This window comes from Chiloscyllium punctatum, chromosome 27 (genome assembly GCF_047496795.1).
Source record: "Chiloscyllium punctatum isolate Juve2018m chromosome 27, sChiPun1.3, whole genome shotgun sequence".
Taxonomy (NCBI): Eukaryota; Metazoa; Chordata; class Chondrichthyes; order Orectolobiformes; family Hemiscylliidae; genus Chiloscyllium; species Chiloscyllium punctatum.
The window spans coordinates 10,964,118-10,979,602 of NC_092765.1; the positions used below are offsets into that span (position 1 = coordinate 10,964,118).

The 15,485-nt window shown below is 40.6% G+C and overlaps 1 protein-coding gene across 1 annotated transcript in view; it reads left to right on the forward strand.

The window, feature by feature from the left end:
• The window catches only part of LOC140453410 (receptor-type tyrosine-protein phosphatase U-like), a 476,064-nt gene that overhangs the window by 254,679 nt on the left and 205,900 nt on the right, over nucleotides 1-15,485 (forward strand). Inside the window, exons 13-14 of the mRNA XM_072548057.1 lie at nucleotides 1,358-1,467; nucleotides 8,862-9,063. Coding sequence (XP_072404158.1) covers nucleotides 1,358-1,467; nucleotides 8,862-9,063 — 312 coding nt within the window. The remainder of the gene's footprint in view (nucleotides 1-1,357; nucleotides 1,468-8,861; nucleotides 9,064-15,485) is intronic.

Sequence of the window (15,485 nt, forward strand, 5' to 3'; positions counted from 1 at the left end):
TCAGCCCTCATTGTTGCGCTGACCAGTGAAACCAGTCTGAAGCCCATCTAACCTACACTATTCCATTTTTGTCCATATGTCCATGCAATGACCATTAAAATACCCTTTAAGTTGGCGAGTCCATACTGTTGCAGGCAGTGCATTCCGCACCCCTACTACTCTCTGAGTAAAGAAACTACCTCTGACATCTATCTTATGTCTATCACCCTTCAATTTAAAGCTTATGTCTCTTAGTGCTAACCATCACCATTCAAGGAAAAAGGCTCTCATTGTTCACCCTATCTAACCATCTGGTTATCTTATATGTCTCAATTAAGTCACCTCTCAACCTTCTTCTCTCTAATGAAAACAGCTTCAGGTCTCTCAACCTTTCCTCATAAGACCTTGCTTCCATACCAGGCAACATCCTAGTAAATCTCCTCTGAACCCTTTCCAACACTTCTACATCCTTCCTGTAATGCGGTGACCAGAATTGTATGCAATTCTCCAAATGCGGCCCACACCAGAGTTTTGTACAGCTGCAACATGACCTCATGGTTCCAAAACTCAATCCCTCAAATAATAAAAGCTAACACACCATATGCCTTCTTAACAATCCTGGATGGCAACTTTCAGGGATCTATCTGCTCATCTACACTACCAAGAATCTTACATTCCTATTACTCCTTCCAAAGTGAATCACCTCACAGTAATTTTAATAAATAAAGAAAAAAATTAAAAAGTTAAGATATGAGTACAGGGTTAAGATAATACATTATTGAGATTGAGTATCTGTAAAGGATATTGTTGGGTAACACATTGGAACTTTGCCTTGCTCTCTATGTTAAGACTTTGCAAATTGTCATGTATATAGTTTCATTTATTCATTTTTAAAATGCAATTAAATTATGTCATTTTTTGAAAAATTGGCAGCCTTGCATGAATATGTTTAGTGACCATCATATTAGCCCATTAAATATTAAACCTATGATCTATCAAACCAGTATTCACTCTGTCACTTGCTGAAGTCATAGCATTGGGGCTTAAGAATGACCAGCAGCAAATAGTTTGCATGCATTTATAGGGAAGCTAGATAAGTACATGAGGGAGAATGGGATAGAAAGACATTTAGGTGAAAAAGGGGTGAGAAGAATTTCTGTGAATCAAAAAACATATAACAGTTGGGCTGAATGTGTTTCTATGCTGGATTCCAGGTATATCCATGTACTATGGCACCTTCAAGACTGATTTTTTTATACATGCTTAGAACTTCCTCTGTGTCAGTAATTGGAGGGAAACTGATTTATTTATATATGTATGAATATTATAATAATGTTTATTAGGAATATAACATGTTGTGGTTGCTTTTCCTCCTCAGTACCTGGCAGAATTTCAGCAGAGTTCATCAATAGTCTATCCACGGAAGATACGATAACTTTGAAATGGAAAGAACCACAGGTGCCTAATGGTGTTATCACGCAGTATGAGGTAATTATTGTGATAAGTAGCTTGCTAAAATTAGATCTAAAAATTATCGGTCACACATAGATAATAGAACCATTTGGACTTTGCATAGTCAGTCAAGGATTCTCACAATCAAATTCTATCAACAGAAAAAGTAGGGAATGAATGCGAGGATGTATGGATGGTTTGTGTTCTTCCTTTCCTTTCAGCATTTCCAGGCCACAAATCTTCAGCTGGCATCCAGATTGTCTCCATTCCTCAGCTGCAGAACCATAGTAGTAACCATGTAACAGTGCTTTAGTTTTGCTTTTCCAGTATAGGCCTGGAAATCTCTATAAAATAGTACAGCTGTGATCCGCAGTTTGGTGGAATAATGGAATGTGGACCTGAAGACCATTGTTCCCGATGGTTATGACGAAATGCTTTTTTTCTGATGCTTCACTGAGTGAGAATGCCAGATGTATGTCCATTTTGTCACAAACGCCACTACAGAAATCATTCAAGATTCATCAATTACACGTTACCCTCACTGGGTAGCCATTAGTTTCTTCATTTAGCCAGTAGTGTAGGCATTTCCATCCTTCCTGCCATGATTGTAACAGGGTCAGTCAGGTGAACCTCATAGAATATGTCGTACCTGATTGGGGCTGTTAATCTGACCTAATCAGGAAGCCCTGGCTGACAGATATAAACAGGACTGTCAGAGTTTCTGCTGACTCTGAAAGCTGACTCCGTGAAAGCTGGATTAGTGTCAAGGACTCTCCATGTGTAAATAAAGTGTGACTTGGCAACCAGCCTCTGTGGAGTTACTTCACTTTCATCTTTCCTTCTTTCCTTCTACCTTCCCCTTTCTGTATTTATCTCTCACCCCACATACTTCTGATTGTGCATTGCAGTCTCCTGATCTTTCACTGTAATCTTATAGCAAACAGCACTGGTGGCAGATACACATTAAGAATATTGTCTAATTATACAATAGAAATGGTGCATACCTTAAAGTAGTAGTTTGGTAAATCTTCATCCATCAGTGAGTTAGTTTGGTATTTGTACTTAGTGAGTTATCCAAGTTGAATTCAGATTACAAAACATTATATGCCAGACAAAAATGTTTGTATATGTATCCTTCATTGAGTACAGTTTTCTAACTAAACATTGTATTAGCTACAGACTGAAGAAATTTTATTAACCTATTTATTAACAGCCTATTTTATGTTTTTATTACTCAACAATGCTAAAATTCATTGTAATGAAAAGAGAAATTACACAAGAAACTCCGAAGGTCTGGTAGCATCTGTGGCAAGAGAAACAAAGTTAGTGTTTCATGTCTAATGTGATTCCTCTTCAGAATTGAAAGGAGCTGGAAAATGATGACTTTTATTTTATTTTGTTAACAGAGGGGGAGGAGGAGCAAGGGGGAACAGAAGTTGAGGGTGCCCAGATCAAAAGATAAATGGAAAGTATTAAAGGAGGTATAAGTGCAGGATTTGGGTGTATGAAATGGGATCTGTGAAGAGGAGCTCTGCAGAAAAGGAAAGATCAGAGATAGTCTTGGAATCCACATCTTAATATACAGTGGTGGGGTCATAATCTGGGGAGATAGGAGGAAATGTCTGAGAGTTGGTGCACTGTCTTTGCCAGTTGGCATACCAGACTATATCACCCTTATCAGCAAATTTGATTCGAAAGTCACGGCTAGATTTGAGAGAATGGAGTACAGTAAATTCAGGGGAATTCAGGTTAGAGTGAGTGAAGGGAACAGAGAAATTAAGGCAAAAACAATCAATGCTGGAAAAACTCAGCATGCCTGGCAGCATTAAAACAGAGTTATAGTTTAGAGTCCCAGTGACCCTTATAGATTCATAGATTGGGTTCGGATTAGATTAGGATTAGGGTTACAGTTAAGGTTAGAGTTAGGGTTAGGGTTAGGTTCAGATTCATGGATTCGTACAATGCAAAAAAAGCCCTACAGCCCATTGAGTCTGCTCTGACATTACAACCACTAAAAGTACACTAATTTCCTGCACTTGTCCAAGCTGTTTGAATGTTATGATATTTTAAGTACTCATCCAAATATATGTTTAAGGTTGCAAAGATTGCAGCCTCTAATACCTTCCTAGCAATGCATGCCCACTCATGCCCAAAACGTCGATTCTCCCGTTCCTTGGATGCTGCCTGACCTGCTGCGATTTTCCAGCAACACATTTTCAGCTCTGATCTCCAGCATCTGCAGTCCTCACTTTCTCCTTCTGATCTATCTCATTGAGTTTTCCTCAATTCCATGTGGCTTTAACCTTCTCAATCAGTTTCCCAGTTAAGACCTTGTCAAAACCTTTGCTAAAATCCAAATAAACTACATCAGCAGAACTTCACTCACCCACACATGATCGCAGTTTCAAAAAATTCTAACAAATTTGTTAGGTATGATCTCCCTCTATCAAAGCTATGCTGACTATCCCTAATTAACACATGCCTTTCCAAGTGGGTATCCATTCGTTTCTACAGTATTTTCTCCAAATATTGCCCTGCCACCAACACGAGGCTCACCAGTCTGTAATTTCCTAGTTCATTTCCACTAATCTTTTTAAAAGTGTAATCATGTCAGCTGTCATCTAGTTCTCTGGCACTTCCTCTGTGGTCAGAGAGGAATTAAAACTTTATGTCAGAGTCCTTGCAATTTCCTGCCTCGCTTCCCATAAAAGTGTGGGATGCAGTTCCTCTAGGCCAGGGTATTTGCCTGTTTTTAAGCTGGACAGTGCATCCAGTACCTGCTCATTTCCTTATATCAGACTGTGCAATTTCCTCACAGACTTTTTTCCTGAATTCTGTACTTTTTACTGAGTGAAAACTAAAGAGAAGTATTCATCCAACACCCTTCCAGTACCCTGTGGCTTCACATGCAGTTTGCTCCCTTGGTCCCTAATAGGCCCAATTCTTTCCCTAATTAACCTCTTCTCTTTCATGTATTTATAAAATATCTTAGGATTCTCCCTAATCCTGTTTGCAAGACCTTTTTCATGAGGGTAAAACTTAGAAATGTTGAAGGGGCAGCTGCTTTACAGGGAGTATATTATAGGCCCCCAAAGAGTCAGCGAGAAATGGAGGAGCACATATGTAATTAGTTCACAGAGATTTGTAAGAGTAATAATCAGGCAATTATACTAGAGGATTTCACTTCCCTGACATAAATTACAATAGTCATAGTGTTAAGGGTTTAGAAGGGCAAGATTTCTTGAAATGCATCCAGAGGAGTTTTTGGAATCAATATATAGAAGGCCCAACAAAGGATGGTGCAGTGCTGGATTTGGTTCTGGGGAAAGAAGCTGGACAAGTGTTCAATGTGGTAGTGGGTGAACATGTAGGCGATAGCAACCACAACATAGTACAGTTCAAACTTGTTCTGAACAAGGAAAAAGATGGTCTGCAAAAGACGGCTTTGGAAGGCAGATTTTATCAAAGTAAAGCAGGATCTGCCATAGTAGACTGGGAACAGCTCCTTATGGGTAATTCTACAACGGAGCAATGGGGGGAATGAAAAAGGAGCTGGGGAGAGTACGGACAACATGCACCCTTTAGGCGGAAAGTTAGAAACAATAAGTTCAGAGAACTCTGAATATCTAGGACAATTCAGGACTGGATAAAAAAGAGTGAAGCTTTTAGCAAGGCCAAAGGGAGCAATTCAGCTGCAGCCCTACAAGAATACAGGAGGTTTAGGAGGGAATTAAAAAAAGCAATTAGAAGACAAAAAAAGAGGGCTTTGTTTTAGGACCCTTCCAAGGGCAGCACATAGCTCAGTGGTTAGCATTGCTGCCACATGAGGCCAGGGACCTGGTTCGAGTCTAGCCTCAGGCGACTGCCCATGTGGAGTTTGCACATTCTCCCTGTGTCTGTGTGTGTTTCCTCCTGGTGCTCTAGTCTCCTCCCATGGTCCAAAGATGTCCAGGTTTGGTGGATTGACCATTTTAAATTGCCTGTAATATCCAGGAATGAGCAGGCTAGATGGATTAGCCATGGAAAATGTAGGTTTACTGGGATAGGGTAGGGACTAGGTCTGGGTGATGGTCGTCAGAGGGCTAGTGTGAACTTGATGGGTCGAATGGCCTGCCTAAACATTGTAGGGATTCTATGATCATCTTTCCTTATTGCAATAATTGACTCCTTAATTAATAGTGCGATACCACCACCATTTCTACACCCTCTGTGTCTTGCCTAAAGATCCTATACCCCAGAATGTTGAGATGCCAGTCTAGCCCTTCCCTCAACCATGTTTCTATAATGGCAACAATACCATACCTCCATGTGTCAATCCATGTCATTAACTCACCAGTATCACCTATTACACTCTTAGCATTAAAATAAAGAATATCCAGCCTTGCCTTACTCTTAACACTCAACATAGCAGAACTCACCGTGACTTATTTCATTAACACTCTGTGTCCCCTTCACCTGTCAGCTGAGTTTAATTTTCTCCCAACAGTGCTAGCAAATCTACTTGTAAGGATGTTGGTCCCATTATGGTTCAGGTGTAGACCGTCCTGTCTGCATGTACCCTACCTTCCCCAAAAACAGTCCCAGTGATCCAGTGAACTCTCCCTTTTGCACCAACTCTTGAGCCACACATTCATCTGTCCTATTTTCCTATTTCTAAACTCACTAGCACGTGGCACGAGGGTAATCCAGGGATTACAATCATTGAGGTCCAAGGAGGCAACATACCATTCTGATGTCATGCCTTCAGCCACAGAAACACCTATCTGCTCCCCGACTAAAGATTCCCCTATCACTGTTGCTCTTCTTTTTGACTTCCTCACCTCCTTTGTAGTCAAACCATTTGTGGTGCCAGAAGCTTGGTTCTGACTGCATTTCTCCAAGATACCAACACCTTTATCAGCTTCCAAAACGGAATACTGGTTAGTGGGTGGATTTTTGAGAACATTGTGGCAAAGGGTCACTGAACTGGAAACATTAAATTGTTTTTCTCTCGACAGTAGCTACCAAACCTGCTGAGTTTCTCACATGCTTTCATGTAGTTCTATGTTTAGAAGAGTTTGTGTACACAATTGATGTATTTTCCACCTCTAAATAACCTGTTATGTTTTTTCTTTCATCTATTAACCACCATCAGTACATCGCCTGTGTTTTCCAAATGATTCATTTACATGCAAAGCCTATTAAGGCTGATACAGACCATTAAAGCTGAGGGATAGTTAGGGAGAGTGGAGGAGGCTAAACCAGTATGGAGCTGGAAGGGGTGTACAGCACTTGTTGTTTTTGTTTTTTATATCCAGAACCTGCAGTTCTTTGCTTTTATATTAGAGAAATTAAGATAACAAATTTCATATCAAATTTTCTCATTGAAAATATCAAGTGCTTGTAAGAGGCCTGATGGAGAAGTCCAGGTAGAGGGAGTGTATTAGAGGTGGGGGAAAAGGTCTGTAGGGCAGAGAGCAGACTCTTGTCCAAAGAAGTAGTCATACGGAGAAGCTAATGGAAAAAGATGTCAATGTTACACCGTTCCCAAATTTCATTGAGGTGGGCATGTAAAGGGATGAAATTAAGTTCTTGGTAAGTAGGGATTGTTCAACATCAAAAAAGGAAAGGTCAGGAGGCATCATGAATACATAACAAGAGGTGAGATTAGAAGGAGATGGATTCGGAGGGAAAGGGAGTAGAGGGAGAAACCAGCAGGTGGTGGTGGTTTATGAGATTTTGGAACTTGCATTCCTTAATACCTGAAATGATCAAAGCATCAAATATTAACACATCAAATGGGGTGAAAAATGAACTGGAAGTAGGGACCAGAACATCATTGAGGTAGTGCGGGGCAATGCTGATGAAGAGACAGGTTGGGGATGTGCATGTGGTGGAGCACGGCACTGAGTAAGAGGTGACAGGAACAGCTGTGTGAGGAGCATTGTATGTCAGGGAGACACCTATAATTTTGGATGGATTCTGAACATGAAGGATTCCATTGGAGTTTGTGTGGTGTAAGGTAGACCCACGGACAGTAACTGGGGAATTAAATGTGGTTGTGAGCTTACATTTCGGCAAACACTTTATCAAACACTAAGAGGGAAATAAAATAAAATGATGGTGGGCAATCCGAAAGGTTAATACAGAAATACCGTCAGAGAGAAGAGCAGAACTTCTTCAAGTGGGTGTACCTGGAAGGAATGGCGAGCACGAGGGGGCATAGCTTTAAATTGAGGGGTGATAGATATAGAACAGATGTCAGAGGTAGTTGCTTTATTCAGAGAGTAGTAATGGTATGGAATGCTTTGCCTGCAAATGTAGTAGATTCGCCAACTTTAAGTACATTAAAGTCGTCATTGGACAAGCATATGGACGTACATGGAATAATGTAGGTTGGATGGGCTTCAGATTGGTATGACAGGTCGGCGCAAAATCGAGGGCCGAAGGGCCTGTACTGCGCTGTAATGTTCTATGTTCTATGTTCTAGACGTGCATATGAATTAAGCAGTTAAATGAAAACAAAATTCTGGAAATCTGAAGTATAAAGAGAAAATTAAATAGCAAGAGTTCTCAAAAGCTAAGGCAGTGGCAATACATAAGGTGAAAAAAACTAAAGATGTGCCTAGATGAGATGTGAATAGCTAGATAACAGGTGACCAAATGAAATGTTAAAGAGATTAAGAAAGAAACAAGAGAAAGAGTCTGAACTTGACATTTACTTCAAAAATTTTAGATCATTACTGGGCTCCCATTTTTTTCTCATGTTTGCTAGTTCAGTTGTTCTATCATGTTCTTCAATAGAATACAAATGCTAAGAAGTTATGAAACATTGGCTTGACCTCAACTGCTACTTCAGAAATGAATGAAGTTGAATGATTACAGAGAAAAAAAATCACAGAAATAGTTAAAACGATAAGGGACTTTTGACGTGTGGTTAATTTAGAGAGACTGGAGTTATTCTCTTTTGAGAAGAATGGGGAGGATAAGTTGGCATTACTCAAATTTATGTGCAGATTGTTCCTCTTGATGAAAGGGTTGAGAACAAATAAATTCATATTTAAAATGATTGGCAAAAGGGCCAACAATGATGTCAAGAAAACCCTTTTACAGTGCAAGTGATTAGGTTCTGGAATGTGCCACCTGATGGTTTGATGGATGCAGATCAATCATGACTTTCAAAAGGCATTTCATCACTGCCGAAACAGAAAAGAAATTGCGGGGTCATGGGGAAAAGGCATGCAAAAGGAATGAGACTAGCTAAATTGCTCTTGCAAAAAACATGTGCAGACATATCAGGCAGAATGGCCTGATGATATAATCATTCAATGATTCAATCATTTTGGATGCTGAGTTGAACAGGTGTATGATGAATTATGAAAACTGATATCTTATAAAGCACAAGTATTTCTAGGTGTTCTGTTGTTTAAATAATATTTTCTGTGTATTAGGTAAGCTATCAATGCATTGAGTCCTCTGACCCAGCAGTGATTATATCCTGCCCAAAGAAAACTCTCTTGAAAGCCAGAAATGAAACCAACCACACATTTAAGAATTTGGAACCAGGCACCACTTATCGTTTCTCGATTAGGGCATCCACTGTCAAAGGTTTCGGCTCGAGAGTCTTTACTATGATCACAACAAACATATTAGGTAAGTTGTCTAATGCAATGACTACACTAAAAATTCATCAAATTTTATTATAAACTTTATACTATATTATTATTGGGAACTTGGATTCTAAAGAAGAAGTGAAAATGTTTTTGATTTTCAGTTCTACAACAGTGATTTTGTCTAATAATCAGAAACTCATTTTTTTGGCAGTGGGTCACAGGAATACTTTCAAAATGTCATGGGACTGAAGTTAAGATGATTAAACAGAGTAACTGCTGTTTTTGTTTTAATAAGTCCAGCTGTTATGACTAGAGGGAAAGAGGCGGAAGGCCAGAAGCAACTCAGAAGGAAAGATCCATAGCAGCAGATATACAGTTTAGCAGTCCAAAGCAGTCAAAGTACGTGGAGAAAACCTTGACTTGTTTTCTTAGAGTTCATGGAGAGAAGTCAGTGAGTTACCCAATGCCTTTGTGTCCTGGGGAGAAACAGAGTGAATCACATTTGATGGAAGTGCAGAAATTCACAGAAAGAAAACACTTGATTCTCAGCACAGAGTCATAGAGATGTACAGTTCTCCTTCATTCTAACTTGTCCATGCCAATCAGATATCCTAACCTAATCTAATCCCATTTGGCAGCATTTGGCCCATATAAGAAATTAAAGGGTGAAAATAGTGATACTCAACTGGATTGAGTGTAAAGGATATTTCTGTTTTGCTGCTTATCTTAATATCTTTTGAAACTATTTGGGTTGCTCGCTGAGCTGAAAGGTCCATTTCCAGACATTTCATTACCTTACTAGGTAACATCTTCAATGGACCTCAGGCGATGCAATGCTGAAAATTCCTGATTTCTATTTATATGTTTGGGTTTCTTTGGGTTGGTGATGTTATTTCCTGTGGTGAAGTCACTTCCTGTTCCTTTTCTCAAGGGGTGGTAGATGGGGTCTAACTCGATGTATTTGTTGATAGAGTTCCAGTTGGAATGCCATGCTTCTAGGACTTTTTGTGCATTTCTTTGTTTAGCATGTCCTGGGATGGGTGTATTGTCCCAGTCGAAGTGGTGTCCTTCCTCATCCGTATGTGAGGATACTAGTGAGAGAGGGTCATTTCATTTTGTGGCTAGTTGGTGTTCATGTTTCCCGGTGGCTAGTTTTCTGCCTGTTTGTCCAATGTAGTGTTTGTTACAGTCCTTGCACGGTATTTTGTAAATGACGTTAGTTTTGCTCATTGTCTGTATAGGGTCTTTCAAGTTCATTAGTTGCTGTTTTAGTGTGTTGATGGGTTTGTGGGCTAACATGATGCCAAGGGGTCTGAGTAGTCTAGAAGTCATTTCCGAAATGTCTTTGTTGTAGGAAGAGTGGCTAGGGTTTCTGGACGTGTTTTGTCTGTTTGTTTGGGTTTGTTGCCGAGAAATCAGCAGACTGTGTTCATTGGGTACCCAGTCTTTTTGAATACATGGTATAGGTGTTTTTCCTCTGCTCTGTGTAGTTCCTCTATGCAGCAATGTGTGTTGGCTCATTAAAATAATGTTCTGATGCAGCTTCATTTGTGGGTGTTGGGATGATTGCTTCTGTAGTTCAATATTTGGTCCATATGTGTTGTTTTCTGTACACACTGGTTTGAAGTTCCCCATTGGCTGTTCGCTCTACTGTGACATCTAGGAATGGCAGTTTGTTGTTGTTTTCCTCCTCTTTAATGAATTTTTTGCCAGTAAGGGTATTCCTGATGCTCTTGAAGGTTCCCTCTAACTTGTTTCATTTAATGTTGACAAAGGTGTCATCCACATAGCAGACCCAGAGTTTGGGTTGGATGTTGGCAGAGCTGTTTGCTCAAGTCTGTGCATTACTGCCTCTGCTAAGAACCTTGATGTCAGACATCCTATGGGTGTTCCATTGGTTTATCTGTAGATTTTGTTGTTGAAGGTGGAGTGGGTGTTGAGGCATAGGTCCACTAGCTTGATGATATTCTCCTTGTTGAAGAAGTTAATGGTGTTTGGTGTATGTGTCTTTGGGTCTTCTAATAGAGTAGTCAGTGTTCCCTTGGCCAGGTTAATGTTGATTGAAGTAAATAGGGCTGTTACATCAAAGGAAACCATTATTTCATCCTCTTCTATCTTAGTGTCTTTGATGGTCTTCAGGAAATATATAAATAGAAAGCAGGAATTTTCAGCATTGCTTCGCATGAGGTCCACTGAAGGTGTTACCTAGTAAGGTAGTGATATGTCTGGAAATGAACCTTTTAGCTCAGCGAGCAAACCTACATCCAAAACCTCAACCTGAGCAAAAGATCTTCTCAAAACTCGCTAAAATTATCTTATATATACAGCATTGCTTTCCTTCTTTCCTTCAAAAATTTGTGTTCTTTTATTAAAGGATCATTAATGACCTCTGGTGAACATTGAATTGAATTAGCTTTATTGTTGCATGTACTCAAATGAATATAGTGAAAAGTTTATGGTCACTGCATTACATCGCTATCTTAGGTGCAAAGGTACCTAAATAATTAAGATCAAATTCTTAAGAAACAAAAAAAAGCAAAGAAATAATAGTCCACCATTATAGGTGATAGGAATAAATTACAAAAATAAATCAGTAAAAGATTCAGAAAATCAATCTTTCAGACCTAGTTCATACCAGGTATCGAGCCACAAGGGAGACCTCCATCACCTCACCTCTACCTGTGTGGGACCTGCCAAACTTGAAATCACCCCACTTTATGCATCATCTCTTTGCCATTGGGACCTCTTCACTGACGCCACTGAACCCACACACTCACCCCACAACCAAAAGTCCCTGGCTCCTCTGCCAGAATGGGCTGCAGAAGGCCACAGTCCTATTTCATCTGCAGATGTCACCTTGCAATCTTGAAGAGTCCGCAGTCACTGAATTGTGGCAGAACAACCTTTCTGCTCCTGCCAGTAGCTCTGAATGCCAGAAGAATAATCTCATTGCCACTGCCACAGGCCCTGAATGGCAAGTAAACAGACTCATCTGCCACCAGCCTCCTATCGCTGGGAATATGTCCTTGCTCCTGCTGCCACCCCTCCGATTTCCAAGAGAACATCTGTGCTGCCACTGCTGCCTCCTCCAATTGCCTGGAGAAGCCATGTCTGCCACTCCGCATGCGGCCCACTCTCACTGCCGTGCCAGTTCTGTGACTACAGAAAAGAAGAAAAAAATGTCCAAAGGAAAATAAAGAGCAGAAGCAAAAATAAAAAAAGAAGGAAAACAAATGGCAGCAGCTGGGCCCTGGGCAACAGCCCACACACAGTCCTCTTACTCCGTCACTATCTTGCACTAGAAGGATCACCAGACTATGTTCAGTGACTGACCGCCATCATAACCATATTGCAAAAATAAAATTTATAATCTACCAAGCCAGATTTCAGTCTGAAATCTGACTTCTCCAATTTTACCATCAGCTGGGATTATAAATCTTAACATTCCCATCCGATTGAATAGCTAAGGACATTTTTAGCTTGTGATGAGAAGACTACATCCCGTTTGAGCTATCGAGACCTTTAACAATGAAAACAGAAAACACAGGAAATGCCAAGCAAGTTATACAGCATCAGTGGAGAATGAAACAGAGTTATTGTTTCAAATTGATAATCCACTATCAGAAATTCAACAGATTTAATACTTGTATCTCCTGGCCCAGTACCTTGTATAACCTGAGATGTATTATAATCACAGGAAAGTTTAGTGAAGTATCTCAGTATTTGTCTGTCATTAAACATTTTAAATTGAACCTTATAGAGTGCACACCATAGATCAGACTATGTAGACCGTTTGGTCCAGATAGTATTTATTATGCGTCCTTTTTACGCAATCCCTCCTGAATGAGGATTACTTTCTTCCAACTCAGATTTGTGGTCCTACGGTAATTAACCAGTTCAATTCTGGATCCAACTACAAGTGGAGTAGGTGTTTTTTGAATTAGTGGCTAGGTGGGGTGCTCCTTCAGCTCTGTGTGCTTGATGTCCACTTGGACCCATCAGAGATGCTCAATGTGGCTGATAGCTTTGCTGATGCTTCTTCTCCAGTTTGAATGGTCTTGGGTAAGAGATTCCCATTAGTCATTGGGGATATTGCATTTTTTCAGGGAGACTTTCAGGATTAGTGATTTTTGAAGAGATTTATAGCTCGGGTTGCTGATATGGTTGTAAGTTAGCTTGCTGAGCTGGAAGATTTGTTTTCAGACATTCCGTCACCATGACGACCTAACATCATCAGTGAAAGCCTTCAGTGAAGTGCTGGTTGTATGTGCTACCTCTCTATTTATAGGTCTTGGTTTCTTAAGGTGGGTGATGTCATTTCAGGTTCTTTTTTTCAAGGAAAGGCAGATAGGATCTAAATGGATGTGTTTATTTATGGAGTTCTGGTTAGAATGCCAAGTCTCTTGGAATTCTCGTGCATGTCTTTATTTCGCTTGTCCTAGGATGTGTGTGTTGTCCCAGTCAAACTGGTGTCCTTCTTTGTCTGTATGTATGGAAACTAGTTGTGTCTTTTGGTAGCTAGTTGGTGTTCATGTATCCTGGTGGCAAGTTTCCTGCTTGTTTATCCAATGTAGTGTTTCCTTACAGTTCTTGCATGATATTTTCTAAATTTCAATTTTGGTGGTAGTCTCTAATGGATCCATTAGGTTCATTAGTCACTGTTGAAGTATGTTAGTATGTTTGTGGGCTACCATGATGCCAAGGGGTCTGAGTAGATTAGAAGTCATTTCTGATATGTTTTTGATGTAAGGTAGTGTGCTATAGTTTTTGGTTGCGTTGTGTCTGCTTGTTTGGGTTTGTTTCTGAGGAATCAGCGGATTGTGTTTATTGGGCACCCCTTTATCGTGAAAACATTGCTTCGGTATTTTTCGTCTGCTGTTTGTAATTCTTGAGTACTGCAGTGTGATATAACACATTGAAATAATGTATTGATGCAGCTCCTTCAGGATGTCCTTGATGCATTAATTCTGGTAACTGTTTGCCATAATGGCTTTTCCAAATAGCTTGTTTTGGAAGTCTTGTGCCAGGGAAGTTGCCAATTCATGGAGAATATAGTTTATCAAGTGCCTTGTTAGAGCCGCAACTTGATGCATTAATATTCAGCATTCTCTCTCACAAAATGCAATGAATAAGCTAAAACTTGAGAATTCTTGGCATGTAAGTCAGGATGGGTACCTGACTTTTGACTGCAATGAGCCTCCATGTTGTTCAGTACCAAACAGACTCTCAGGGCATAGTCCAACAGCACCAGTCACATACATCCCTTGTTCATGGACATTGGCATCCAACTTCTGCCAATCCCTCATGAACATCATGACACCTCTCTGATCCACTTGAAGAATGTTTAGGAAGTAGAGACATGCAAAGCAGGGGCATACCGGCAATTAGCATTGAAAGACTGCTGCAAGAACCCTTGTCACCCAGTTCACATAATGGACCAGGCTGCATCTCAGGGCTTTTCACTTGCTCTCTTTTTACCTGCTTACCTGTGTGCTCGCAGCAATTATGCCCTGCCTATGCCTTATGCCTATCAGCATGATAGACTTGAGCCAGAGCTAAAGCTGTCAGTACTGTGACATACTCTTTTGTGCAGGCACACAGGCAGGCTGCTTGTCAGCAGGGATCTAACTGATGGGAGGAGAGACATCTTGCCATATGACATAACAAGAAGACAATCTAACACATCAAGAATGTACCAGCTGCCTGGCGTTAAACATACTGCACATTTATTCAACCAAATGACCATATCTGAAAGTAAGCCCCCGTAGTCCTTGATTCAGACAAGGTGGAGGGGCTGGAGCACAGTCAGGGGCCCTGGGACTGTGAGTAATGGCACAGTCCACACACAATCCTAGGGCTTGACCATGGTCAGTCATCTGCATGGGCTGCTCACAATTCGGAGATCTGTGTGATGAAAGTACAGGGAGTAAGAAATGGTCAGTTTTGTAGGCCAGAGCTGTTGAGGAGTTGCAAACACTGTGGTCAGTGGTTTGGTCCATCGTGTCTAGAAACTGCTTGTCAAAGTTGGTCAGAGGTGTGGGGTGAATACATCCTGTAATCAGTGCATCGACTGTTGAGTTAGTTAGAAGAGGAGCCTATAGGAACAGTGGGGAGGATCATTGCCAAAGGGGGTGGGACTGTCAAGGATGTGGGGCGAAGAGCAGAAGCTTGTATAAAGGTGGGAATAAGGATGGTGATGAGGATAGACACAAAGTGTATGGGAGATTAGGAGGAATGTCGATGGGCATGACAGGCTACAGGAGGGGGAGATTATTGGCAGTCATCTCTATAGTGATTGCAATAAGGTCTGCTTGCTGGGCCTCATAGAATCCGAGTTCCCTCACTGGGGCTGTTAACCTGGTCCAATCAGCTCCCCTGGCTGACAGATAAAACAGTGAGTGTCAGGTACTCGGCACTTGATTCTGAATGAGGCAGTATAAAGTCAATGAGAGTTCATGTGTA